The 27,376-nt window shown below is 50.6% G+C and overlaps 1 protein-coding gene across 1 annotated transcript; it reads right to left on the bottom strand.

Moving 5' to 3' along the window:
- Positions 1–1,936: 1,936 nt before the first annotated feature.
- LOC123430958 (indole-3-acetic acid-induced protein ARG7-like) lies at positions 1,937–3,081 on the bottom strand. Its single transcript, XM_045114785.1, has one exon. It carries the CDS (start codon positions 2,757–2,759, stop codon positions 2,355–2,357), a length of 405 nt encoding a protein of 134 aa, XP_044970720.1. The 5' UTR covers positions 2,760–3,081; the 3' UTR covers positions 1,937–2,354.
- Positions 3,082–27,376: the final 24,295 nt, after the last annotated feature.

Genomic DNA, 27,376 nt, shown 5'->3' with positions numbered 1-27,376 from the left:
TCATATAGACAATTGTGTAAATGAATTTTATTTTAGACAACCTTAGTTTTTTACTCGAATGTCTAAATTTGATAGTCTACATTACAAATCCACCTTGCAACAATATTCAGATCCATCTTGCAGCAATATTCAGTAGTAGCAACAATATAGAAAGGAGAAAATACAGAGCACTCTGCCAATACACCGCAGCCGCCACCCCCGCCGCTCGCTCGCGCTCGCTGCCGCCGCCACTCGCGCTCGCGGCCCCCCGCAGCCGCTCGCCGCCGCAGCCGCCGCTCGCTCACGCTAGCTGCCGCCGCCGCTCGCTCGTTTGCTTGCGCACATCATCGCTCGCGCCCTCGTAGCCACTGCCGCTCGTGCACGCAGCCGCCGCTCGTGCCCTCCCTTGCTCGCGTCCTCGCGCCCTCGAAGCCGCCGCCGCCGCTCGCGCTCTCGCATCCTCCTTGTCTCCAACTGCTCCAGATGGGCGCGAGAGAGAGCTCGCGAGAAGCAGCTCTGGTTTGGACATCGTCGCTCGGTTGTCCAAACGTGGACAATGGGTAGCGATTTTGATGGATGTCTAAAATTTAGACTACCAGATACACGAGTCGCTGAAGGCATTTTTTGACCTGTGGTAGTCTATATTTGGTTTAGACAATGAGATACACTAGCCACTAGAGATGCTCTAAGCATCTCTAAGAACGCGTTTGGTTGCTTGCATGAGGCCCAATCAGACCTGTGTCGGAAAAAACGGACTGTTTAATTAGCTGCATACATTATTGGGCCTGCATGACATGATGTTTAATGCACTCCTGGACCTGGCTCCTTGGGAACGCTTGAATCGGCAGTTTCTTCAGAGCCAGGCCCGAGCGGTGCACATGGATGGCGTCGGCTGCACCCGCGCGGCCACTCTCGAGAAGCCATGTTGCTTCACGAAGCGCTGACAATTATTAGCCTCACCGCCCCCACTGCTCCCTCTCCCCACCCTCCCCCACTCTCCCAACTTTCACGGCAGCGGCGGATCAGAGAAGAGCAAGAAGACCACCGGACTCCATCACGAGCGAGCGGATCATCACCTGGCCCGCGGCAAATGGAGGTAAACACTTTTCTGTTCGTCATGCACTACTCTTTCACGTTGGATCAGGTGGTAGATTCGATCCACGAAGAAGAGGGGAACAGAGAATAGAGGTACATAAGCATGACACTTCATACTAGTTCATACTAGTTCATACGAGTTCATAATCGTGCAGTTGAGGCGTACAGATCGGCAGGTCGAGTGGTTGGCCTTCATCTTCTTGTCCATCGCCCTGCGGGGCGGCGGGGCGGCGTCGTCCTTGGCGGAGTCAAGGTCGATCTGCCAGTTACGACGGCCTGCCTCCGGCGCCCTCACTGGCATCTGCACCGGTTCTTCCTTCTCCTTAGGCTCCCCACCGATCACCGCGGGCGGCACGATTAACGTCTCCGAGTACACTGCGGCACGATGGTCATTAGGAGCCTAGTAGTTCTTGTACTTGGACCATCTCTTTCTCTGTTTAGCGTCGTCGGAGACGGCCTGATTCATGGCCCAACGAATGGTGTCGACTGCCATCGTGCCTGCTTTTGCTGGGTTAGGAATCAGCGTTTTCAACTCTTGTGCACCGACCCTCATGAGCACTGCCTCAGATTCCTTCTTCGTGTTAGGCATGTGTATTCATCAATTACACCATACCTATGTACTTCACATTCACATTTTTATTAGAAATGACATTCTTTTAACAGGAATTCATTTTTTTTTCATTTTTTTTCATTAATTATAGATATATTTTTAGTAACTTTTATGTATTCTTTTATCAAGTTCACCACGTCGGGGCATCATCTAGTTAATTTAACGAGATAACTTTTTATATGTTGTAACATGCTATTAGCGGTATTGTAGCTTACTTTCGTTGTTTAAAACACATGACAAACAGCGACAATGTGAATGTGCAACATGGAGCACTTCTCTATCATTACAGGCAAGGAATGGTACCGATTAATTAGGACAATCCCCCAAATCGGCATCTTCATGTTGAACCACTACAAATTTCTTCTAACTACAGTCAAGTTGTCAACTCGTACACTGCCTCGGTTGCTCACGCGCGGCACCGTCAACGATTCGTGTTTTGGTGCGCCGCTGGCCGCTACACTGGGCAGCGCACCGGGCGGGCGGGCGGGCGGAGTCTTCCCCGGCGCGACATGATTTCGCCATTTCCTCGACCGGTCCGGAAGACCAGTTGCCTCTGCCACCGCTGCCGCCGCCGTCGCCACAGGAGTCAAATCGATCGCCGGGACTAGCTTGCCTGAGAACAGAGCTAGTGGCCCATGCGTGTTGGTTCCCCAAGGACCCCAACGATCGATCACCACACGAGCTCCTCCGCCGCCACCCTCTGCAGCAACGGCCGCGTCGCCACGTCGCGGCTGCTGACGGCCGGCACGCCGCGGCGCTCCTCGGTGGACACGCGGCGGAGGACGTCCCGGAAGCGGTCCTCGTCGCAGGGGAGCGCGATGGGGCCGCACGCGCCGGACGGGAACCCGTACTCCTCCTCGGCCTGCCGGAGCAGCTCCCGGAACACGGGGTGGTTCAGGTGCGCCGCGCGCACCACGAACCGCCGCGACGCGCTGCCCACGCACACCGCCACGTGCCCCGCCGGCACCGACACCGCGCCGTCACACGCAGCAGAGCGCGCGGCGGCACGGGACCGCCACCGCCGCAGGGTCTGCCGGAGCAAGACGATGTTGTGGATCTTGCTGCATTTCGCCATCGACGACAGTTGGGAGCTGAGCTGCTGCTCTGGTGTTGTTGGGTGGGCAGAGGAAGAGCTGGCTTCCAGTAGGTGGCGGGGCAGGAGGGGTTATATAGGAGGGAAGAAGACGATGGAGACTTGCCTCCGTCGTGCGGTTGGCCGGGAATAAACGAGTCCATTCTCATAATTTCCTTTTCTTTTTCTCATATGCTTCTGTGTTTAAATATTTACATTTTTCAGTTGAAACTCTTTGTGCTCTTTTCTGCGGAGTGAAACATTTGCATCTTCAAAGTTGATCCGTAAATGGCTTTGGTATATATTTGTTTCTAAGTCCGGACATGGTCCGTGGACCGTGGATATAATGCTGAAGGGTGTCATCTAAAGCTATTCATAAATTAATTCTTATTTGTTTGGTTGGAAAAAGAGAAACGACGGCAACGCATCAGGTACGTGGGGAAAGAAGTTATGTGTGCGGAGGTCGGCACGTCAACGGCCATGGCAAACATTGATGAAATGTATATCATGGGAGGCCATCTGGTTGCACAACCGATGTCTTGCATGGTGAGCGGGGGAGTAGACTATGGCGACTGTCTGCCCTCACCCGAAAACTAACCCTCGTTCGTGCTTCACGGAGACGGAAGGAGGCTATTTCCCTCCTCTTGCTCAAACATATCCCTTTAGGGCTGCTGATAGTCCGACGAGCAGGCTACCTGACAATGGAAGAAATGTCGTGGGAATGAAGATCCATTATGGCGGGTATTAGATTAGGTTTTGCTTAGTCCGGTATGAATTAGTTAAAATGTATCTAAAATGTAAATATTCCTGTTCGGTTTGAATGAAACCATTCGGTTAGCATGTCATTCATCGAGTCATTTTTAATCTACTTAGAAATATATGTGGATAACTTTTGATGACCGGCTTTTGTATCTACCCCCTTTGTTTTTAATTAAATATATATTTCTTAAAGATTTTACATGGGATCAATACACGACACAAAACGAATGAATTTATATTTTAAAATGTATTTATATAGATTCGTATATAATTTTTAAATAAAATCTTTAAAAAGATTTATATTTAAGAATGGAGGAAGTATGGACTGTTCGACATACGATACGCTTCAGGAAAAACGGAAAACACATGTGAAGGCACAGTATCAGACAAGCCGCGCATGCGTCGGGGTGCAGTTGCGGGCGTTTAACGCAGGCTCACATGGAAATGTTCACGTCACATCAGGCGTGCGAAGGCTGAAGAATCGTTGCCCATGCCTTGCCGCCCGGTGGATTGGATATCACCGCGGCGCGCGGTCAGTTGGTGGCGGAGGCTATCTGTGCTCGTGCATGTGGCCCGAGACTGTCCGGCAGGCAGTCATCGATCCCGGCCGCACCCGCATGCATGTGCTCCCCGGCCGGGTTCTGGCATCGTCTGACCCCGAATCGTATGTGCCAGTACCAATCTCTCGTCGGATTTTACGCGCCGCATCATTGGCGTTGCCGGGGAGTGGAGTCGTGGCCTTCGGAAGATCGCCGAGCGGATTTCGGGCCACGCAGCACGCCTCCGAGCTTGGCTTGGCCCCTTGACTCTTGTGGGTGTTTGCAGCATTGCAATGCCGTGTATACGAACGCGGAACGCATACATGTACAGGGAACTTCTCGCTTGGCCAGAGCGTTGTAACTAACGCTGTTTTCTCCTCAAAAGATATAGTACTCCTCCCGTTCCTAAATATAAGACCTTTTAGAGATTACACTATGGACTACATACGGATATATATGGACATATTTTAGAGTATAGGTTTACTCATTTTGCTTCGTATGTAGTCCATAGTAGAATTTTTAAAAGGTCTTATATTTAGGAACGAAGGGAGTATGAATCATCCTACATGCATGCATGGTGGGTGCAGCTTGAGGACCCTAGCTTAGGGTAAGCGTGCAACGCCTCCAACAAGCTTTGTCGCCGATGACAACCACCGCTATTGCTTTAGCCTGGTGATAGAAGCGTAGTGCAGGTACGGTTGATTACAGGCTAGTCATGGTGATGGTACAGTGAATTGCATGTCAGCAGTACAACTGTTGTTAATTAGTAGCACATGTCTTGTTTGGCATGCGTTGGTCGATCCGTCGGGTGATGAAGCTTTGCCTTTCGGTAATTGCCACAAATAATCTCCCTTTTCAATGCGGAGCACCAGGCCGGCCGGAGCCTTTCACTGCCTGAAGAATAACGTGACCCATGATCAAAGCCGTGATATCGATCGGTTAACTGGCAATAATGCTACATATACAAAGCCTTGCACACAACTACATGCTGATTAAGATTCTTTCTTTCTAATTTTCTTTTTTCAATTTTACTAGATGGACCCCTTCTTCTTTATAATCTTCGATCAAAATCCATCTGTCTGTAAACCCATCATAAACCTATGTATGTATAGCATCCTCGGTTTACAAGACACACTTCCTACCCACGACATCGATCGCAAACCAATCTTGTGGTTGGATGATTAGAGGGACAGTGGTATCCTCAGCCCACCAAGGTTTAAATCCTGGTGCTTGCATTATTTCTGGATTTATTTCAGAATTTTCGGCGATACGCTTTCAATGTAAGGAGACATTTCCGTCGACGAAGAGGCGCCTACGGTCATTTCAGAAATCTTAATATGATATGCCAGTTTAGTCTCTCGAAGGTGCTCATAGGGATAGGGCGTACATGTGTGTGTTCATATGCACGTGAATATGAGCGCTCACTTTTGTACTGTGTTAAAAAAAACCACGACACGGATCTCCACACATTCTTCTGACGACTCTAACTAGTAGGTTCTCACGAAATGCTAATCTTTGTCTAACAAAGTCATTACCCAATAGTAAGTCAGTAATTGATAACAAACGAATCTGTAGTTGAATGGTCAAAGGGATGGTGGTTGAGGGAGTCCCGGACTAAGGCGTTCTCGTGTCACTTACCTATTTTCATGGACCAGACTCCTGGCCGTTCGATCATCATTATTGGATTACGGATAAATAAAGTGATATTGTATTTAAGATGGACTCTTTCGAAGACTTGACATGTACTCCATGGTCACGTAGTGATTGGTATGTTTCCTCCTTGATGTATAACCGACGTTGTATAACCCTAGCACCCATCGTATCTATATAAAACAGAGGGCTTTAGTTCATAGGACAGATTAAGCTCATTACTCCTAGGGTTTATACCACAACATTTGATTTTGAGATAGATCAACTCTATACTTTATACTTTAATCATCAATATAACAAGACAGGACAAAGGGTTTTACCTCCACTAAGAGGGCCCGAACCTAAATAAACACCGTCTCCCTTGTCTCGTGTTACCCATCGATCCAAGATCCACAGTTCAGACTCCCTATCCGAGATGCGTCGGTTTTGGCACCGATAGCGCTATCCTCAGTTCATCGGGGTTTTAAGTTCTGATGCTCGCATTATTTATATATTTCTGGATTTTTTAACGATGAACATTCAGTAGGAGGAGATGTTCCCGTCGACAACGAGACGTCTACGATGACTTGTAAATCTTAAGATGATGAAGTATGACGACTCGGTCTCTCGAAAATGCTAATAGACTTATGTGTATTTGTGTGCACGTTTATATGAGAGATTGGGTCCGTATTATGTAAAGAAAAATCAACTGACGGTGGATCGATGCACGCGCCACTGAAATCACGCTCGGATCCTAGTCGTATCCGCACGATCGAGTCCCTGTCAGACCCAAAACGCTCGCTGCAGCACGCGCAACGCTTAGAAAATACAGTCCACGGTCCGCATGATAGATTACACGAGCATTGCATGTCAGTGTCAGCAGGACAGCGAGCGGCACATACGGATCGCTCAGCGGGCGCAACAGCAACCTGCATGCGCGGCCAGCAGACGAGCTGGGCGCCGGGAGGTCGTGGCGTGGCGTGGCCTCGCCGCTCGCCGGTAGTGCCGGCCAACCGGGCGCCGACCGACCGACTCGCTCCAGGACACGGAGCTCGATACGAATATGATATGATACCCGCGGCATGCACCTAGCCACGCCCAAGTTCGGCGTCGGGATCCACGAGACGGCGCGAGGCGGCATGCGGCGAGATCAGATGCGATATGGCTTGCCTCGTCCGGAAGGACAGGAAAATGGGGGAGCGGGCGGAGCGCGATACGGCAAATCCTGCGGCTTTGGATCGGTCTGGTCGTGTATAAATTATAATGGCCGGCCGGTATGGTGGTTGCCGGAGCTCGTCAGGACGGACGTACTCCTAGCGGAGAGTGTGGCGTCCATGCTAGCAGCAGTGTGAACTGGTCGGCTGGTCCGGTGCTCTTTCGTGTGCGCCCGCTGGAAATATACCTGGTCCAGCCAACACGCATTAGGCCCTGTTGTTTCATAATTCCAGGTATTTTTTTTAGTCCCAACTAAAAAAATCCCTAGTCCCTGTTTGTTTTCATGGATTTAACGTATGCTGAAGGTCATTAAATGTCATGAAAAAAAATACGTTGCCTTAATAATGTATTAGAAGATATTAAATGACATGCTAAACGTAGGGACATTGTTGGAAAAAGTGTCAAAAAAGTCTCAAAAAGACCCTTTCATAGAGGCTTTCTTCCTTTAATATCAAATACCCTCTTTTAGTCCCTAAAAGTTCTTCTTGTTTGTTTTACGTAGGACTAAAAGAGACTTTTTTTAGTCCCTACACTAAGGCCCTGTTTGTTTCAGAAGTCTCGGGACTTTTTTTAGTCCCAACTTAAAAGTCTCTAGTCCCTATCCGTTTGTTTACAGGGATTAAATAGGGACTAGAGGTCATTAAATGATATGCAAAAAGACCATGTTACGCTTACCTTTTCAGACCTCGATCCGTTCTGCCCGGTTGCCCTTTACCTTTTCAGGCTGGACATGTTGTTTTCTATTCAAGTTCCGCCATCAAATTAAGTGTGGATAAGAAAAGGATGAAAATATATTAAAGGTGGATAAAACGGACTGGAGTAAACTAAACAAGTCTTCCCTTTTCTCCTAGTGTAATCATCATTCTTCATTGTTGTCCTGCCATCGCTAGCCTGAACAAGGACGATAGTGCCTGGCTTTCCTGTACTCTTTTTTGCATCCTAACAAACTGTCTAGCACCATAAACTTTGCTTAACTGTTAGTATATGTGTGTTTAATTAAGCATTGTCGTCAACCGAGTGGTGATGTCGAAAGCTGCTGACAGCTCTCAAATTCAGAATGCACCTTCTGTTTGTGCAAAATATTCTTCCTATTTTCCATCACACCAGAAGTTTTCAGGATATGCAGAAATTTGCAAAATTGATGCCTTGTGCAACGTAGCAGACACTACCTGAATAAGCATCAGAATGCAGATATACTTGTCAGTTGAGTTTCCTGCCTCTTGTCTTCAGGATCTTTTGCCATCTGATTGTGTTCCCCTGCCACATGGTACATGTTGCGCCCTCGATCAAGCCTCGGAGAGATTCCGCTTAAGATTGGCATTGCAGAAGTTTAGATCAAACAAGACAAAATACATTTGGCAGGCATAAAATCCACGAACTAGTATAAATATGCCTGGTTTAATTACCACACGGTAGGAGTAGTTAGCACATGCTTCCAAGCTTTAATTTGTGCTAATGGAGTATTATCCAAGGACTTGACATGAAGTGCCAAGAGACTGCGTGCAGCAAAAGAGGACGAAAGGCATTTGCATCTTTTGTGCCAGCGAAGCCAGGGAAAAAGAGACGCAACACAAGACAATTTGTTTATTGTATTTGTCAACTTCAGTGCACCTTGGAGCAGTAGTACTCTATTGTGTACGGTGTACCCATGAATAATTAGAAAGAAGTCGACTTGCTTTCGGATGTACAGGGTGTCACTTGTCTTGGTGCATTTCAAGCTGTATGGCATATCAAGCTTAATTAGCATCCAAAATGTGAAATTTATTAGTTTGACTCGTACAAGATGTAGCCGGCCCTCGTGTAAGAACAATAATGCATGCTTTGTATGTTGATTGATGGATTTGCTATGTTCACACGATGATCAACTAATTATATTGCTGGCCTAAAAAAACAGACTACTACAACCGGACATCCCACATTGATTCCTCAAATCCATACAAAATGTATGCAACATATAAACCTACGTACTACATTAAAACTTTCTACTCTTTTTTTAAGATATCGACGATCTTCGTGCCCTCTGACGGATAGATGTGCGACAGCTGCATCTTCACCCCCTCCGACTCCTCTCCTCTGGCGCCTCCGGCTGCTCCGCAGTGGCTTCTTCCGCCACTATGTCCGCCTCAAGCTCGTCGTAGAGGGCATCGGCTTCCGCTTGCCTCTGCTGGATGAGTCGACGCTTGTCCTCCACCTTGGCCTCATCCTAGATTGAATCCAAGATGGCCTGCTGCTCTGCCATCTCCTCTTCTTTGGCGACGGTGAACTCCGTCTCTGTCTACGCCATGTTCAAGCCCAGAGCATGGATCTGCGGGTCGTCCTCCTCCATGGCATCCGGCACCTCATCCTTCGACTGCTCCTGCTCCTCTATTTTCGGCAAGTCCAGAGGAAGACCCGCAACAATGCGGGCGGTGCGCGAGCCTGGATCTACGCCTTGATCTGCATCTCGCGCTCTGGTGTGAGCTGAGCGTAGGTGGTACTCCTACGGCGGACCATACTGAGGCCGGAGAGCAGGGCAGAGGAGGCGGATGGGCTCGGGTAGCGGCGGAGGGAGAGAAGAGGTGGATGTGTTAGGGCTCGGAGACGTAGGCCGGCTAAAATAGCCGGCTATGGCCTCAGGTGGCGACGGTCGAGGCGCCCGTCGGATGTGTTTCCACGAGAGTCCGGGTAGGGCCACGCTGTCAGTCCGATGTGGCGGGTGTGACCAGGCCCACCCGGGCTCCCCCATATCCGCCCCATATTTGAACTAGATATGAGGGGTATGATCAGCCGAGACGTTTGCGGCCCATTTGAAGGGTGTAACGGGATCAGTTTTTTTGTGACCGGTGAGTAACCGGACGGCTTGCCGGGGCGTCTGAGATGTGTTTGAGGGGTTCGGTTATAGATGCTCTAATACAACTTCCCATAAAAATGTTTTCTATCATTGAAAATATTCATGACATACATGACATCAATTTTGCAATCGGCTTGCACTCTCGAGGTGGAACAACTCATGCAACAACTTACCACATGAATGAGAGGTTTTCTTGTGACATTGCATCTAACAATATAAAAGAACCTGTAGGGGGTCTCCCATAGCATTATTGAGGAACTTACTGTCCTCATTTTTGATTTGTTCTTTGTATAGTAAAACGGGTGGGTGTGGTTGACATGCATTGCATATAATTCTATATTTTTGGTTGAACAACATGCATGATTAACTAGAGACACGGAGTTTGAAATGGTGCACGTCTTTAACTACCACCCTGTGACGAAAAATGATTAGATGCCAAAATAATTAAGGCTACCTTATTTATTTATGTATATATAAATTATTTATCCTTTCACCTATCAGCGATTCCAACGAAACACTATTGCAAGAAGATCTATTATCGATATCCATATGCCAATTCATCCATTGTTGCTAATCATACGCCGTGCATGAACCAAATCAAGTACCACACCAGGTACGCACTTAAGGTCATCTAATCAACATTAGTTTAACTTAGCGTACATAGCGGGTACCTTGAAAATGCAAATAATGACTCCATCATAGTAATAATCATGGTGTGGCATATGGGAGCATGTGGCTCACGCAGCAGCATACCCACCTACACACTGGATTCCTATAACTTTGTGTTGTCAATTTGGTACGCTAACGAAAGGCGCTTCGTTTTCTGATTAGCTGGGTACAATGTGCAAAAATTTAGGCTGTACTAAAATCTAATCCATAGTCTAACCTAATAACATGCTATGACATGTGGTGATGGCCCTAATCAAGAGTACTCGCTATGTAAACAAATGTAAGACAATTTAGGTTACTAATACATTTCCTTGCACATGAAGTACTTGATAGTCCACGGTTAGTACAATTAAGCAACAGAAAGGCCGGTGCATGCATCTGCCCAATGAAGGAAAAATATATTTATCTGTGGATCTAGCGGCCTAAGCGTAGGACGTGCTCTATACTTGTACTGATGTAATGGTGTTGCTTAATCAGAGAGGGAACGATGTGATCACGCAGTCCAAAGGGCACCAATCTCCGTTGGAACCAGTCCATGATTGCCCCTCGTCGCGGACGTTCATGGGCTGGGGTTCCGTTCCGCATGTGCGACACCCCATCTAAGTTTCTAGTCAGTGTGACAGCTTAAGAAGGTCGACTTTCAATATCTTTGAGATAAAGCGAGAGACAAATTGGTCACTTGGGAGGGGCAAAACACAGGGCGTCCTGAGAATTCGGGAGCCCGGGGCGAACTAAAAATCGGGGGCCTTTAATAGATATAATAATTTGCCTCAAAAAACATATATATAGTTGTCTAAAAATGTATATATAAATTATTGTCGGTAACATTTAGATGCAACCAAAATCAGTATGCGTAGCAAATAATTTATACATATTACCTTAAAAATTTCTTCTAACGTTCCTCGACGCAAAGTCACTTATGATGGAGTTAATGTCAATATCATCCAATAATTTCTTTTTCATGCATAATGTAGCCAAACCATTTAACCTTCCTTGAGTCATTGTTGACCTTAAATAATTCTTTAATAACTTCAACTTTGAAAAACTTCTTTCAGCCGATGCAACCGTCACATGCACAGTAAATAAGATGCGATAGGCAACGGAGATACTTACATCACTATCGCTGATGGGGTTATAGTCCTAGGGTAGGGTCATAGGCCTGTCATGTAGGTCCTAACCAAGGACTACCCCTCACAAAGGACAAGGTCCTTAGTCAGTTCCGACTGAATTAAGGAGTCCTCATCATCTAGTCGGTAACAGGTCCTCGACCATCCAGTCGGAGATTAACATTCGGAGGATATCAAGCTAACCGACTGGATACCACTCGGTACATCGTAACCCCCCTGAAGGAAACGGTCGTACGTTTCCAGGTGCATTTATTAGCATTTAGGGCGTACGTTACCTGTAACGTACACATTCAATCCCCACTACTCCACCCCTGTACCAGAACCGTTGTGGAGGGGAGCGCACTCTATATAAGCCACCCTCCCCCACTGGTAGAGGGGTTAGCAACTCATTGTATTCTGTATTTCCACTCGACAACAAGCTCCCTGAGCACTGAGATGTAGGGCTATTACCTCCACCGCAGAGGGGTCCGAACTCATACAACCTCGCCGTAGCTAAGGCTCTGCCCATCCTTTTCGTACCCTACACATCTACTGTCAGGCTTATACCCACAACAGTTGGCGCCCACCATGGGGCAGGCGTCTAAGCGACTTTCGGCGAGTTTGCGACTACTTCCTTTCATCATGTCGTCCGGTGGAGATTCGAGCATGGGTCACCAGATCTTCTTCGGCGCTCTCTCCTTCATCGTCGATGATTCGGCGTGGCTTCGGGATGCGCCCCTCGACGTCGAGGCGCTTCCCCGTCGCGGGGCTACGCACTTCTGTGCCGGCGCCCGCGACATTCTTCTTATCCAGCAGTCGGCTCCGGTGTCGACCTACACCGCCGTCACGCGCCGCGTCAAGCCGTCCTGCCGTCCGCGGCTCCAGCGTTGGGTGCAACACGCCTAGGCGCGCCAGAGCGCATCTTCCCAAGTGGCGGTCCTAGAGTCAGTTGTGGTTGCCCCGCCTTCCCAGTGCTCGGGCTCGGTTCCGACTGAGTTTCCTTCCGAGTACGCGGGTCGCGGGCCTGCAGCAGAAGTACACATGGCCAATTCCCATGAAGGTCCCCGTCAAGCTGGCCGGAACGAGCACGAGATCGGCGAAGCGTCCGACGCGCGTCGTCCACCTCGCCGTTCTGCTAGTCGGCACAGTCGGCGGAGCAACGTGGAGCTGTTCCGCACGCCCCTCCTCAACTTGGCTGCAGCTGCCAAGATAGCCGATTCCCTCCAGCCGAGTGATTCAGAGGCTGGTAGAGGGATCGAGCAGATCCGAGCCCCGTTGCACATGACGCAGCAGCAGAATTCGGCGGTCTACCAGTCGCACAACAGGATCTATAATAGTTCTGTTCATGCGAATACACATCGGTCGGTTCACAGCCCAGGTTCCCATCAGCGGCACAGAGGAGGCAGCCGTTCCATAAATCACGAAGATCGCCGCCGTTCACGCACCCCTCCGCGGGGTGGGCCCTACGGGACTCGACATCATGATGATCGGCGTTCAGTCGGTGACACTTACGACCCAAGGCCCGACTCAAGAGGGCATATCGCCCAGCGGAGGGTCGACAGGGGTCGGGCCCACCGCGATGGTCGCGATATCGACCGTCCGAGTGGAAGCAGGGCCACCGTTTCTGGTCCCGAGTGTTTCAGTCGAGCCATCCGTTCTGCTGACATCCCTCCCAACTTCCGATTGGCGACGGGAATTAGCAAGTTCAGAGGAGAGTCCAAGCCAGAAACATGGCTGGATGACTACCGAGTGGCAGTCCAGATCGGAGGAGGGGACGGCCATGTCGCCATGAAGCACCTCCCTCTGATGCTCGACGGCTCAGCGCGAGCGTGGCTGAACCAGTTGGCCCCCTCAAGCATCTACAGTTGGGCAGATCTGGCCCGAGTGTTCATCAGGACCTTCGAAGGGACGTGCAAGCGCCCTGCTGGCCTTGTGGAGCTCCAGCACTGCGTCTAGAAGCAGAATGAGCCCCTGCGTGACTTCATCCAGCGCTGGACAACTCTCTATCACACGGTGGAGAACGTCACCGAGCATCAAGCAGTCTGCGCCTTCAAGGCAGGTGTGCGGTACAGGGATCTGTACCTGAAGTTCGGCCGAACAGGCGACATCTCCATGAGCAAGATGATGGAGATAGCAACACGCTATGCAAATGGTGAAGAAGAGGACCGCATCCGAAGCGGCAAGCACAAAATAGTCGCTGATGGCGATGGGGGCAACACTCGGAAGCAGAAGCAGAAAGTTCCGACCGCTCCGCAAGCAGAAGCTGCAGCAGTAACCAATGCCAAGTTCAAGGGCAAAGGGAAGGCTCAGTTCACCCCCAAGAAGAAGAAGTTCAATAACCCCATCCTGGACCAGCCATGTCCGGTTCATACGAAGATGGACGAAGAGGGCAACCCCATATATGCGAAGCATACCACTCGACATTGTCGCCTCCTGATCCAGGGGTTCAGCGAAGGGCAACCGAGTGAGAAGGACCATGAACAGGATGAGGAGGATAAGGAGGATCCGTTCCCCCAAGTCCATGCAGCCTTGATGATCTTTGTTGACGTCGAGAGTAAGAGCCGATTAAAGCTGGTGAATAGAGAGGTGAACATGGCCACCCCTACCAACCCCAAGTTCCTCAAATGGTCTCAGACTGCGATCACCTTTGACCAGTCGAATCATCCAGCACAGGTACCCACCCCGGGGAGACAGGCTCTGGTCGTCGACCCGGTGGTAGAAGGAGTCCGACTGCGCAAAGTCCTCATGGATGGCGGCAGCGGCTTGAACATCATGTACGCCGACACACTCAAGGGGATGGGCATCCCGATGTCCAAACTCAGCGAGAGCATCATGCAGTTCCATGGAGTCGTCCCTGGACGGAAGGCCAAACCACTCGGCCAGATCGCGTTGGACGTCGTTTTTGGCTCCGACAAGAACTTCCGCAAGGAAAAGCTGGCGTTCGAAGTGGTTGACTTCCAGAGCGCTTATCACGCAATTCTGGGTCGCCCAGCGTATGCGCACTTCTTGGCCCGTCCATGTTACATATACTTGAAGCTGAAGATGCCAGGCCCAAAGGGTGTGATCACCATCACAGACAACGGCAGCGGGCTGAAGAGTGTATGCAGCATGGATCAAGAATCGCCGACCAGTAGATGGCCGTCCTCGAGCTGGACGAGTACAAGAAAACAGTCGACCCCGCCAACCTGATGCGCTCGAAGAGGCCAGCTTCAGAGTCTGCATTTCAGTCAGCGGGAGAGACGAAGAAGGTCAGCATCCACCCGACGGACGCCACTGCTGCCCCGACAAACATCTCCACCACCCTCGATCCTAAATAAGAAGCCGAGCTCACCCAATTCCTCCGTGAGAACTGGGACATCTTCGCATGGAAACCCTCCGACATGCCAGGTGTACCCAGGGAGTTGGCTGAGCACCGACTGCACGTGGCTGCCACTGCTCGGCCTGTCCGAGAGCGCCTGCGCCGGTCCACCGCACACAAGAGGAAGGCAATCGGGGAAGAGGTAGCCAAGCTGCTGGCAGCCAACTTCATTCGCGAGGTTCACCACTCCGAGTGGCTCGCCAATGTTGTCATGGTGCCCAAGAAGGACAAATCGCTCCGAATGTGCATCGACTTCAAGCATCTTAATAAGGTCTGCCCGAAAGACCATTTTCCGCTCCCCCGCATAGATCAAATTGTCGATTCGACTGCGGGTTGCGAGCGTCTGTCATTTCTTGATGCCTACTCGGGCTATCATCAGATCCGTCTGTATGGTCCCGATGAGTTAAAAACAGCCTTCATCACCCCATTCGGGTGCTTCTGCTACATCACTATGCCATTCGGTCTGAAGAATGCAGGAGCTACCTTTATGCGCATGATCCAAAAATGTTTCCTCGACCAGATCGGTCGGAATGTGGAGGCGTATATGGATGATATCGTAGTCAAGTCATGCAAAGGTTCCGACCTGCTGACTGACTTGGTAGAAACATTCGCCAACCTTCGTAGGTACGATATCAAGCTCAACCCCGCGAAATGTTCATTCGGCATTTCCAACGGAAAGTTACTCGGTTTCTTCGTTTCCGAACGAGGGATCGATGTCAACCCCGAAAAGATCGGGACCATCGTCCGAATGGAGAGGCTGGTCAGAATACACGATGTTCAACGGCTCACAGGTTGCCTAGCGGCTTTGAGCAGGTTCATCAGTCGACTCGGTGAAAAAGCACTTCCTCTGTACCGACTCATGAAGAAATCAGATACTTTCGAGTGGACAGATGAAGCCCAAGTCGCATTCGACGACCTCAAAGTCCTACTTTCCACCCAGCCGGTTCTTACTGCTCCGCTCAGTAAAGAGCCCCTTCTTCTGTATATCGCGGCTACAAATCAAGTCGTTAGTACTGTTCTTACAGTCGAACGAGAAGAAGAAGGCAAAGCATACAAAGTTCAGCGGCTAGTGTACTACGTCTCCGAGGTCCTCACTCCTTCCAAGCAGAGGTATCCCCACTATCAAAAACTTATTTACGGGATTTACATGACTGCGAAGAAGGTGGCCCATTATTTCCAAGACCACTCGGTGTCTGTCGTTTCTGATGCTCCATTGTCGGAAATTCTCCACAATCGAGACGCGTCAGGCCGAGTGGCGAAGTGGGCGATGGAGATGTTGTACTGTGATATCAAGTTCGAGGCCAAGAAAGCTATTAAGTCTCAAGCTTTGGCTGACTTCATAGCAGAATGGGTAAAACAACAGCAACCGACCCACATCTACTCGGCCCATTGGACAATGTTCTTCAATGGGTCCAAGATGTTGAATGGCTCCGGCGTTGGCGTTGTGATCATATCACCAAAGGGCCACTTGCTCAAGTACGTGCTACAGATACACTTCGATTCCTGCAACAACGAGGCAGAGTATGAAGCTCTCCTCTACGGGTTGCGTATGGCCATCTCACTCGGCGTCCGTCGCCTGATGGTCTACGGCGATTCGGATTTGGTGGTCAATCAAGTGATGAAAGAGTGGGACGTCAGGAACCCCACCATGACTACATACTGCAATGCAGTGAGGAAGCTTGAGAAGAAGTTTGAAGGTCTAGAACTTCACCATGTTCCAAGACTGAAGAACCAAGCAACGGATGAGTTAGCAAAACTCGGATCCACTCAGAGACCAGTCCCGAGTGACGTCTGCCTCGAGCACCTCCACCTCCCCTCAATCAAAGAAGATCCTTTCATAGAGGAGCCGGTACAACCAAAGAGTTCAACGAATCCGACTGAAGTCGATGTACCTGCTGTGGTTGATCTGGTCATGGAGATTCTTGCCGTCATCCCCGATTGGACTGTGCCGATCATCGCATATATCCTGAGGCAGGAACTACCAGAAGACGAAGTCCAGGCCAGGCAGATAGTCCGCAGGTCGAAGTCATTCGCTGTCATTGATGGCCAGTTGTACAAAGAAAGTATCTCAGGCGTTCTTCAACGATGCATCTCCCCAGAGGAGGGGCAGCTGATTCTGGAGGATATTCACTCGGGGACCTGCGGTCATCACGCTTCTTCGAGAGTAATCGTCGCCAAGGCATTCAGGGCTGGTTTCTTCTGGCTGCAGGCTAACGAGATGGCTAAAGATATGGTTGACCGATGTGAGGGCTGCCAGTTCTACTCCAACAAGTCCCACAAGCCGACGTCTGCGTTGAAGACGATCCCTCTTGTGTGGCCGTTTGCAGTGTGGGGATTAGATACAGTCGGCCCATTCAAGACAGGCCAAGGTGGATACACACATCTGTTGGTAGCAGTCGACAAGTTCACGAAATGGATCGAAGCGAAGCCCATCAAGAAGCTCGACGCCTCAACAGCCGTCAAGTTTGTAATGGACATCATCTTCAGATTCGGTGTACCTCACAACATAATCACGGACAACGGGACAAACTTTGATTCGGACAGATTCAAAGGATTCTGTACAAGCCAAGGTATCTGAGTGGACTTTGCTTCCGTAGCGCACCCGCAGTCCAATGGACAAGCAGAGCGGGCAAACGGACTTATCTTGCAAGTTCTGAAGCCCCGACTCCTGCGAGAGATAGAACATGCCGCTGGCGCTTGGGTTACCGAGCTACCTTCAGTACTTTGGGGACTTCGCACAACCCCGAACAGATCTACAGGGCGATCACTGTTCTTCCTCGTTTATGGAGCAGAAGCGGTCCTTCCGAGTGACTTGCTTCATAATGCGCCACGAGTCGAACTCTTCTCCGAAGCTGAAGCAGAACAAGCAAGGCAAGACGGAGTGGATCTTTTAGAGGAGGAGCGCGAGATGGCAGTGACTCGCTCAACCATTTATCAACAAGACTTGCGGCGTTTTCACGCGCGACACGTCAGGAGTCGTACGTTCCAAGTAGGCGACCTGGTGCTCCGAGTAGATCAACAAAGACCTCATAAGTTGGCTCCTTCCTGGGAAGGGCCCTTCATCATCTCCAAGGTGCTGAACAATGGGGCATACAGACTCTACAACGTCGACAGGGAGACAGACGAACCGCGAGCATGGAACGGAGATCTCCTCAAGCGCTTCTACACGTGACCGCCGACTGAAGCAATGTAAAGAACAAGTATTGGTGAAATAATATAAAGCAGATTGAGTTTTTTGCAGGTTCAAAGTTCTTTCGCGGTCGCAGACTCCGGTCTCAAAAATAAAAACTTAGCTGCGATCCAGAATCGCCTAAGTATTAACCTTCTCCGAGTGTGCACTACACGTCACACTCGGGGGCTTAGCTGCGATCCAGAATCGCCTAAGTATTAACCTTCTCTGAGTGTGCACTTAACGTCACACTCGGGGGCTTAGCTGCGATCCAGAATAGCCTAAGTATTAACTTTCTCCGAGTGTGCACTTAACGTCACACTCGGGGGCTTAGCTGCGATCCAGAATCGCCTAAGTATCAACTTTCCCCGAGTGTGCACTTCACGTCACACTCGGGGGGCTTAGCTGCGATCCAGAATCGCCTAAGTATTAACCTTCTCCGAGTGTGCACTTAACGTCACACTCGGGGGCTTAGCTGCGATCCAGAATCGCCTAAGTATTAACCTTCTCCGAGTGTGCACTTAACGTCACACTCGGGGGCTTAGCTGCGATCCGGAATCGCCTAAGTATCAACTTTCTCCGAGTGTGCACTTCACGTCACACTCTCGAGCTTAGCTGCGATCCAGAATCGCCTAAGTTTTCACCTTCTCTGAGTGTGCACTTAACGTCACACTCGGGGGTTTAGCTGCGATCCAGAATCGCCTAAGTATTAACTTTCTCCGAGTGTGCACTTAACGTCACACTCGGGGGCTTAGCTGCGATCCAGAATCGCCTAAGTATTAACTTTCGCCGAGTGTGCACTTAACGTCACACTCGGGGGCTTAGCTGCGATCCAGAATCGCCTAAGTATAAACTTTCTCCGAGTGTGCACTTAACGTCACACTCGGGGGCTTAGCTGCGATCCAGAATCGCCTAAGTATTAGCCTTCTCCGAGTGTGCACTTCACATCACACTCGGGGGCTTAGCTGCGATCCAGAATCGCCTAAGTATTAACCTTCTCCGAGTGTGCACTTCACATCACACTCGGGGGCTTAGCTGCAATCCAGAATCGCCTAAGTATTAACCTTCTCCGAGTGTGCACTTCACATCACACTCGGGGACTTAGCTGCGGTCAGAATTGCCTAAGTATTAACCTTCTCCGAGTGTACTCTTAACGTCACACTCGGAGACTTAGGGAATTCCACGGACCTTCAATGAGGATCATGCAGATGTCAAAACAACTGACATGTTCCGAATGTTTGCCTTTGGCTTCACCAAGAAACGCCAAACAAAAACTCGAGTCAACATTGCAACAGAAGAGCAAAAGAATCGATTCAAAGTTCAACCAAAGATAGTGGCTCGGTGTGGATCAAGCTTACCCACACCGAACCAAGAATGTGAAGGCCAACAACAGTGGTCAAAGTTTCTTACAGATCCACACTCGGCACACCGAGGATAAAAGTGTTTTTATGCTTCATCTGGATTAACACCAGGACTGGAGGGCTCTACGAACGTGTCCAGATCAATACCGTCGGCGATGCGGGTGGCGCTTTCAAGGAAGGTTTCCATGAAGTCTTCGAATCGAAGTTTCTTCGTGTTGGCCACCTTCAGCGTCTTCAACTTCTCCTCGCGCACCTCCTTGCAATGGACTCGGACCAGGGACAGAGCAACATCTGCACCACAACGAGCTGCAGATTTCTTCCACGACTGCACTCGGTTGGGAATCTCCTCCAGTCGGGTCATCAGGTTCTCCATCTCCTGCCGCGACTCATCTTCTGGCCAAAGCTCCTTGTCGATTCGGCCGACGACTTCTCTCAGTCGACCGATGAAAGGACCAACTTTTCCCACGCGGATGTGCGCACGGGGGAGATCCTGATTGGCGTCCTCGCCGAGTGGAACGTTCTCGAGAATCGACCGCTCCACACCAGCTGCTTCAGCGTCAAAGCAAAAATCTGCGACAACAGGACAAGCAGACAATAAGCACCGAGGGTGACGCGCATAACACAAGCACTCGGAAAAAGCAGGACTTACCAGCCAGACGCGTCATCATCTGCCGAGCCCAGTCGCGGACATATTTCTCCTGTGCCCTGCACCGTTTGTTCAGCACGTCCATCTGACCCATCAAAGGAGTCCTCTGTTTCCCCATCTTTTCCACTTCTTCAGTCAAACACCTTGTTCGCTTCACGAGCCTGCTCCAGTGACTTCTCTCGTCCCTCCAGAGCATCCTTCATGCCAGCCATTGCAAGCATGGCCGCATCAAGCTCATCAGCGAACTGATTCCTCTCCGCCCTGAGAGTCTCATAGGCTGTCCCCATTTCACAGGTTTTCTGCCACCAAACACCAAGGGACAATCAGAAAATTCAACAACAAAAGTCTATGTTCTTCAGACCCCTGCCGACGCAAGCAGTCGACACCGGTCTCGGGGACTACACCCAGTGGGTTCACTAAGAGTGACCCTATTGGCATGTAACTCAAGCAGGCCCGCCCTATTGAGCTGCATGTTACCACCTACGCCTACGAGGCCAATACTACCCGACCTGAGTACAACTTACTCTCGGAGACTCTTACAGTAAGTGCACTCCGAGTGCCACAACTGCTAGCAGTCGGTCATGTTATTTACAGACCTCACCAAAGCAAAGACAACGTGTATAAAGACAACTGCCGGTGCAAGCACTCGACAGAAGTCTCGGGGACTACATCCACTGGGTTCACCCAGAGTGAACCCATTGCAAACAACAGATGTTATCCAAAAACACCCAGTGGGTTACAAGAGAAGAGTAAATACTTACTAGCCCACTTACTCGGATATCATCCCGCAGCTCCAAGCTCCGCTTGTACAAGGACGCGACGGAGTCGTAGGCCCTCTTGGCTTCCCCAGCCATCAGCTCCGCCTGCACCATGGCTCCCTTGGCCGCTCCCACCTGCTCCTCCGGGAGACGCTGGATGTTGAACTCGACATTCGACGAGCCTGGCATCGTCGGAAGTTCTTGAGGCATCCCAAGGTCCGCTCTAGTCGGCGCCTCAACCACCAGCGCCGGTTCAGTCGGCGGCACGTCGGCGGCGAGAGCAGCAACAGGCGGAGCAGCCTCAAGAACGGGCTCTACAGCCTGTTCAGCTCTCCCCTGATCGCCCTCGTCCATGCAAATCGCCCCTGATAGACCGAACGACGCAAGATCTCAGAAAAAGAAAGAGGCAGAACCTATGATAGAACAAAACACTCGAAGTCACTACAACACACCTGGCTGGGACGAGACGATGTTGTCCGTGTCCATGAGGTCATCCTCCTGGCACGCTGGAGAGGTGGCAGAAGTAGCGACTCTGTCGGGTGAAATCCATTCGACCAATGAATAAGAATTCACTCGGATATCAGAAGAAATTAGAAGATCGATACACTTACGTGGAGGTGACGGGGACAACAACCCTCATCCGCGGCAGAGCCTTCCGAGGTTTGGACCCACTCGGTTTGGCCGCCTTGGAAGACTGACCCGCAGGCTCAGCGGCAGCATCCCTGGCCCTTTTGGTGCTCCGAGCACTCGGGACCACTGGGGCAGTGGGCGGAGCACTCGAAGATACTGGAAGGGCCGAGGGAACGGCACGCTCGTGTCGGCGCTTGGTCCGATGCTCTGTTTGCGGAGGCGGCGAGTCCTGCTCTTCGTCTTCCTTCTCTTCCTCGCTAGTCTCTTCCTCCGACTCCCCGCTGTCGGAGACATATTCAGCGCTCTCCACGCTGCCCTCCTGGCTGCCTTCCTCCTCCTCGGCCGGGTTCCCGTTCGAGACAGGAGAAAACCAGTTGGTCCACTCCTGCATAAAATTCAGTCGGTGACATCAGACGTCACACAGAGATTCAAGCAAACGACAAGATTAAGACAGTTAGGAGCACTCGACAAGTGCCACTCACCTGATACGGAGGAGGATTATCCGCGCAGAAGGGCTTCACTCGCCGAGATCCTTTGGGATTCTCGCAGGGGCGTGTGATCTGGAGCACCCACGAGGTCACCCTCTCCTCGGTCACGCCCACAACGTTGGTCCGAGTGGAATCCTCGGGCCCCGTATAATGCCACATGGCGTGGTTGCGAGCTTGCATGGGTTGGATACGCCGACCGAGGAAGACCTCCAGCAGATCTATGCCGGTGACCCCCTCCTGACGACATCTACGAGCGCCCCGACCAGAGGCTGGATGTCGTTCTTCTCCGCCCTCGTGAGCGCGAGTTGCTTAGGTGGGGCGGGCCGATCTAAGCTAAAGGGAGGCAGCCCTGTCGAAGCATTCAGACATGCGATATCCTGGCAGTAGAACCACGTCGACTGCCAATTCCTGACCGACTCACTTAGCTGGAGGGCAGGGTAACTGCTCCGACTCTTTTTCTGGAAACCTAGACCCCCGCAGAGCTGGAGAAGATGTGTTTTATCATCCGACTTGCTAAGTCGTTTGATGGTCTGGGATCTAGCAGAAAATATGTGCTTGAACAGCCCCCAATGGGGAGGACAGCCAATGAAATACTCGCACAGAACTATAAATGCAGAGAGGTGGGCAATGGCGTTCAGGGGAAAGTGGTGAAGTTGTGCCCCGAAGTGATTCATGATTCCCTTTACGAAAGGATGCGGGGGCAAGGAGAAACCTCGATAGACGTGGCTGAGAAGCAAGACGCGCTCCCCCTCCCGGGGCGCCGGCTCGACCTCGTTCTCCGCCGGCAGCCTCCAAGCCTTGTGCACGATCATCCCGTGCTCGACCAGCTGCAGCAGATCCCCCTCCATCACCGTGGAGGGGAGGAAGTCGCCTTGAATCCACCCCGCCGGCAGCGGCCGCTGCCGCCGCTGAGCAGGAGCCGCCGCCTTCCCCTTCTTCTTCCTTGCCTCCATCTTGCTCGTCTGACCCTTGGTCATGGCGGAAGCTGCGAGCCCGCGGGAGGAAGAGGGAAGGAAGAGTGTAGAGGCGCTGGAGGTGACGAGAGAGACGGAGCAGGCAAAGGCAAGAGATTCGGCGAGCGTAACGAAGAACCCTCGCCGCCGAGATTTAAGTAGGGCTCCGACTGGGTCGCTGGCGGGTGGGCCCGAAACCTTATCCCCCGACCCACCGCGGCGATATTAGTGGAGAGGTTGAAGGCACGAGAATCGAGGCGTCAGGCGCTACTCGAGCGCGATGGCGTCAACCCCGCTGAGCGCGCGGAACCCGAAATTTGAGATCCCGGAAAATCCGCCGCTGTCAGTTGACCGGTCGCGTCAAAAGATGCCGCAGAAGCACTCGGCGTCCGACAGTTTGTTTCGCGAGTACTTCCACTTGGATCGTTGGTCAGAAGAGATAAAATGGATTGAGGCAAGCAACGCCCAAGCCAAACCCGCTCTAGTCGGATCCAAACTTCAAGCATCGCTTCGTCGTTTCAACCCCAATCCATTCGGGGACTAATGATGGGGTTATAGTCCTAGGGTAGGGTCATAGGCCTGTCATGTAGGTCCTATCCAAGGACTACCCCTCACAAAGGACAAGGCCCTTAGTCAGTTCCGACTGAATTAAGGAGTCCCCATCATCCAGTCGGTAACAGGTCCTCGACCATCCTGTCGGAGATTAACATTCAGAGGATATCAAGCTAACCGGCTGGATACCACTCGGTACATCGTAACCCCCCTGGAGGAAACGGCCGTACGTTTCCAGGTGCATTTATTAGCATTTAGGGCGTACGTTACCTGTAACGTACACATTCAATCCCCACTACTCCACCCCTGTACCAGAACCGTTGTGGAGGGGAGCGCACTCTATATAAGCCACCCTCCCCCACTGGTAGAGGGGTTAGCAACTCATTGTATTCTGTATTTCCACTCGACAACAAGCTCCCTGAGCACTGAGACGTAGGGCTATTACCTCCACCACAGAGGGGCCCGAACTCATACAACCTCGCCGTAGCTAAGGCTCTGCCCATCCTTTTCGTACCCTACACATCTACTGTCAGGCTTATACCCACGACAATCGCCGATGTTGGAGTTGATATTTTATTCTTGCTGATTATGGTCTGAATTTTCATTAGTCGGTTACTCTTCCACTATGGCAACAATTGCCAACGCATCATCTGGGTTTGGCGAAGTACTCGAAGCACCAATATTACTTGGCTTGCGGCCTTTTTTTTTCCTTTTGTCACTATCCGATCTATATTTTCTCTTGCTGGCTGGCATGACAACAAACACAATGCTGAAAACAAAAAAAATGTTACATCAGTTGTTGAACGGTGCTAGTTCTGAACCCAAAAAAATCTGTTGTAAGAATAACATACATCAATACCTGATCCTGAATCGTGATGTCTTGAGTCTTGATGACCAAATTTCAGATTTTAAATAATCTGTACTATACGTGTCTATAGTATGCAGTTCTGCACATGAATAAGAGGAGAGGAATTAAGCAGGGTATACTGATTTCTGTTGACTGTACGTTTCAGATCAGGATTCAGGAAGGCAATTAGCCAATTACTTGGACGAGCTCCTGTAGGCTGCAGGGCTGCTATGGGCGTCTCTCCTACAGCAGGCTGCTACGTGCGTCTCTCCTTTACTGGCTGTTGCGTGTACAGGCGTATGACCACTGCAGCGACGTCGCCGGCGGCCTGTAGTTAGGGCTCGAGAAGTCGGTAGTTGGAAAAGGAACCGTCCAGCCGCAGATCGCTTGTTTCCTCGACAGCCGTGGATTGCTAGTTTCCTCTTCTTAGTTCAGGCTTCCGATTCCAGTAATATGGGCCAAGGCCTAGTCTAGACTACATACATACAACGTGCATACATACCTTGGGGCCCCCCCTAGATTTTGGGGGCCCGGGGCAGCCCCCCCCCCCCCGCCCCACCTGAGGGCCGGCCCTCTTAAAACATCATCACCATCGGGCCCATAGATCTTGTTAAATCGATTATCTCCTCTCAAGCAATGTACTCCATCACGCCTTTTATCGTCCCGCCATGCTCTTTGCAAAACCTCGACAAGTTCGAGATGGCTTTTCTTTGATCTGGCTCAGGCAAGACGACCGGTGCCAAGTGTTAGGTCAACAGGAGGGGGCCAGCCGGCCACACGAATACGGTGGCATTAAGGTGCTTAACATTGATAAGTCTGCATGGGCGTTGCGGCTAAGATGGCCTTGGTATGAATGGAAAAAACCAAACAAACTTTCGGTGGGGCTTGCTAACCCATGCACCAAGGAGGACCTCGATTTTTCTATGCCTCCACCAAAATCACCATTGGGAATGGCGTCGAAACTCCTTTGCTTGTGAAAGGACGTGGATGTCGCCTAGAGGGGGGGTGGTGAATAGGCGCTTTAAAATAATTAAGGTTTAGGCTTGAACAAATGCGGAATAAAACTAACGTTTAATATGTCAAGCACAAAACCTACAAACAACTAGGCTCACCTATGTGCACCAACAACTTATGCTAAGCAAGATAAACAACCAAGTGATAGCAAGATATATTACAATAAACAATATGTCTATCACAAAGTAAAGTGCATAAGTAAAGGGTTCGGGTAAGAGATAACCGAGGCACGGGGAGACGATGATGTATCCCGAAGTTCACACCCATGCGGATGCTAATCTCCGTTGGAGCGGTGTCGAGGCACAATGCTCCACAAGATGCCACTAAGGCCACCGTAATCTCCTCACGCCCTCGCACAATGCAAGATGCCGTGATTCCACTAAGGGACCCTTGAGGGCGGTCACCGAACCCGTACAAATGGCAAACCTTGGGGGCGGTCACCGAACCCGTACACGTGGCAACCCTTGGGGGCGGTTACCGGTACCCGTACAAATTGCTTGGGGCAATCTCCACAACCTAATTGGAGACCCCCAACGCTTGCCCGGAGCTTCACACCACAATGATTGAGCTCCGAGACACCACCAAGCTTCTAGGATGCCAAAGCATCCACGAAGAACAATATCTAGGGTACTAAGTACCAAAGGTAGTAAGCTTCTCAACTTCTCACTTCCACGTATCACCGTGGAGAACTCAAACCGGTGGAACTAATGCAATGGCAAGAACACACGAAGAGGTCAAGTCCCTCACACTCAAATCCCTCCACAACAACGAAAGCTATGAAGAAATATGAGAGGAAGAACAAGGAGCTCACAAAGAACTCCAAGATCTAGATCCAAGGGGTTCCCCTCACATAGAGGAGAAAGTGATTGGTGGAGATGTGGATCTAGATCTCCTCTCTCTTTTCCCTCAAGAACAAGCAAGAATCATTGGAGGGATTGAGAGTTAGCAAGCTCTAAGAATGTCAACAATGGAGGTAGAACAAGAGCTCAACGGATAGATAAGGCCAAGAGGGAAGAAGACCCCCTTTATATAGTGGGGGAAGGAATCAGACCGTTACCCCCACTTACAGCCCGAGCCCAGCGGTACTACCGCTGGCTCCGGCGGTACTACCGCTGACCCTCCGCCGGTACTACTGCTGGCTGCAGCGGTACTACCGCTGACCCTCCGGCGGTACTACCGCTGGCTGCAGCAGTACTACCGCTGAGCCCATGGTAGCGCAAAGATACTACCGGGCCAACCACCGCCAAGAAAGTCTTCGCAAAAATGTCCGACGCAGTACAACCGCAAAGATGACGGTACTAAAAACTTGGAGCGGTACTACCGCTGGCCAGGGGCGGTACTACTGCTGGGACAGCGGTACTACCGCTAGCTCTAGTGGTACTATCGCTAGGGCCAGCGATACTACCGCCAACTCTAGCGGTACCACCGCTAGGTCCAGCGGTACTACTGCTCGCCACTGAAACAACCATAACTTTCGCATACGAGCTTCGAATCGAGCAAACCCAAGCTTGCTGGATTCAGGACGACAAGAGCTATCCAAACAGCGAAATCTTAAGACCATGCAGATATGAAAATGCCAATGATATAGAGATGTGAGTCCTCTATGAATAAAGAACCGGCAAAAACTCCAACATCGAAAACATCATAGTAGATGCATATGGACTCCGTTTTCGATGAACTCGAGCTTGTCACGAAGATGACCATAACCTCTAAAACTCAAAAAGAGAAACACCAAACAAGAACCAAGAAGTATGATGCAAGGATGCAAATGGTTTGAGCTCTCAACGAACGATACGATCAAGCTACTCACTTGAGAGCCCCCCTTGATAGTACAACAATCTATCCTAAACAGAAAACCTATCAAGGGCAAACCTATACCTTGCACCTCGTCCTCTTGAGCTAGATGATGATGATCTTGGCTTCCTCAAGATGGACCACCTTTCTTGATTGTGTTGGCTTGATGAAGACTAGTTGATTGCTCCCCATACTCATTATGGGTGAGCCACTCTTCAGCATATCTTCACAAGTCCATTGCCACCACAATGGACGGCAAGCTTCAAGCATGATATCTTCGTGCTGATCCACTTGAACTTGCAC

Source organism: Hordeum vulgare, chromosome 2H (assembly GCF_904849725.1).
Source record: "Hordeum vulgare subsp. vulgare chromosome 2H, MorexV3_pseudomolecules_assembly, whole genome shotgun sequence".
Lineage (NCBI taxonomy): Eukaryota > Viridiplantae > Streptophyta > Magnoliopsida > Poales > Poaceae > Hordeum > Hordeum vulgare.
Note: the sequence above shows the minus strand (reverse complement) of the source record. Positions and strands in the feature narration are given on the sequence as shown.

Coding starts and splice junctions, on each gene's coding strand:
- LOC123430958 (XM_045114785.1), bottom strand. CDS start 2,759: ATGGCGAAATGCAGCAAGATCCACAACATCGTCTTGCTCCGGCAGACC.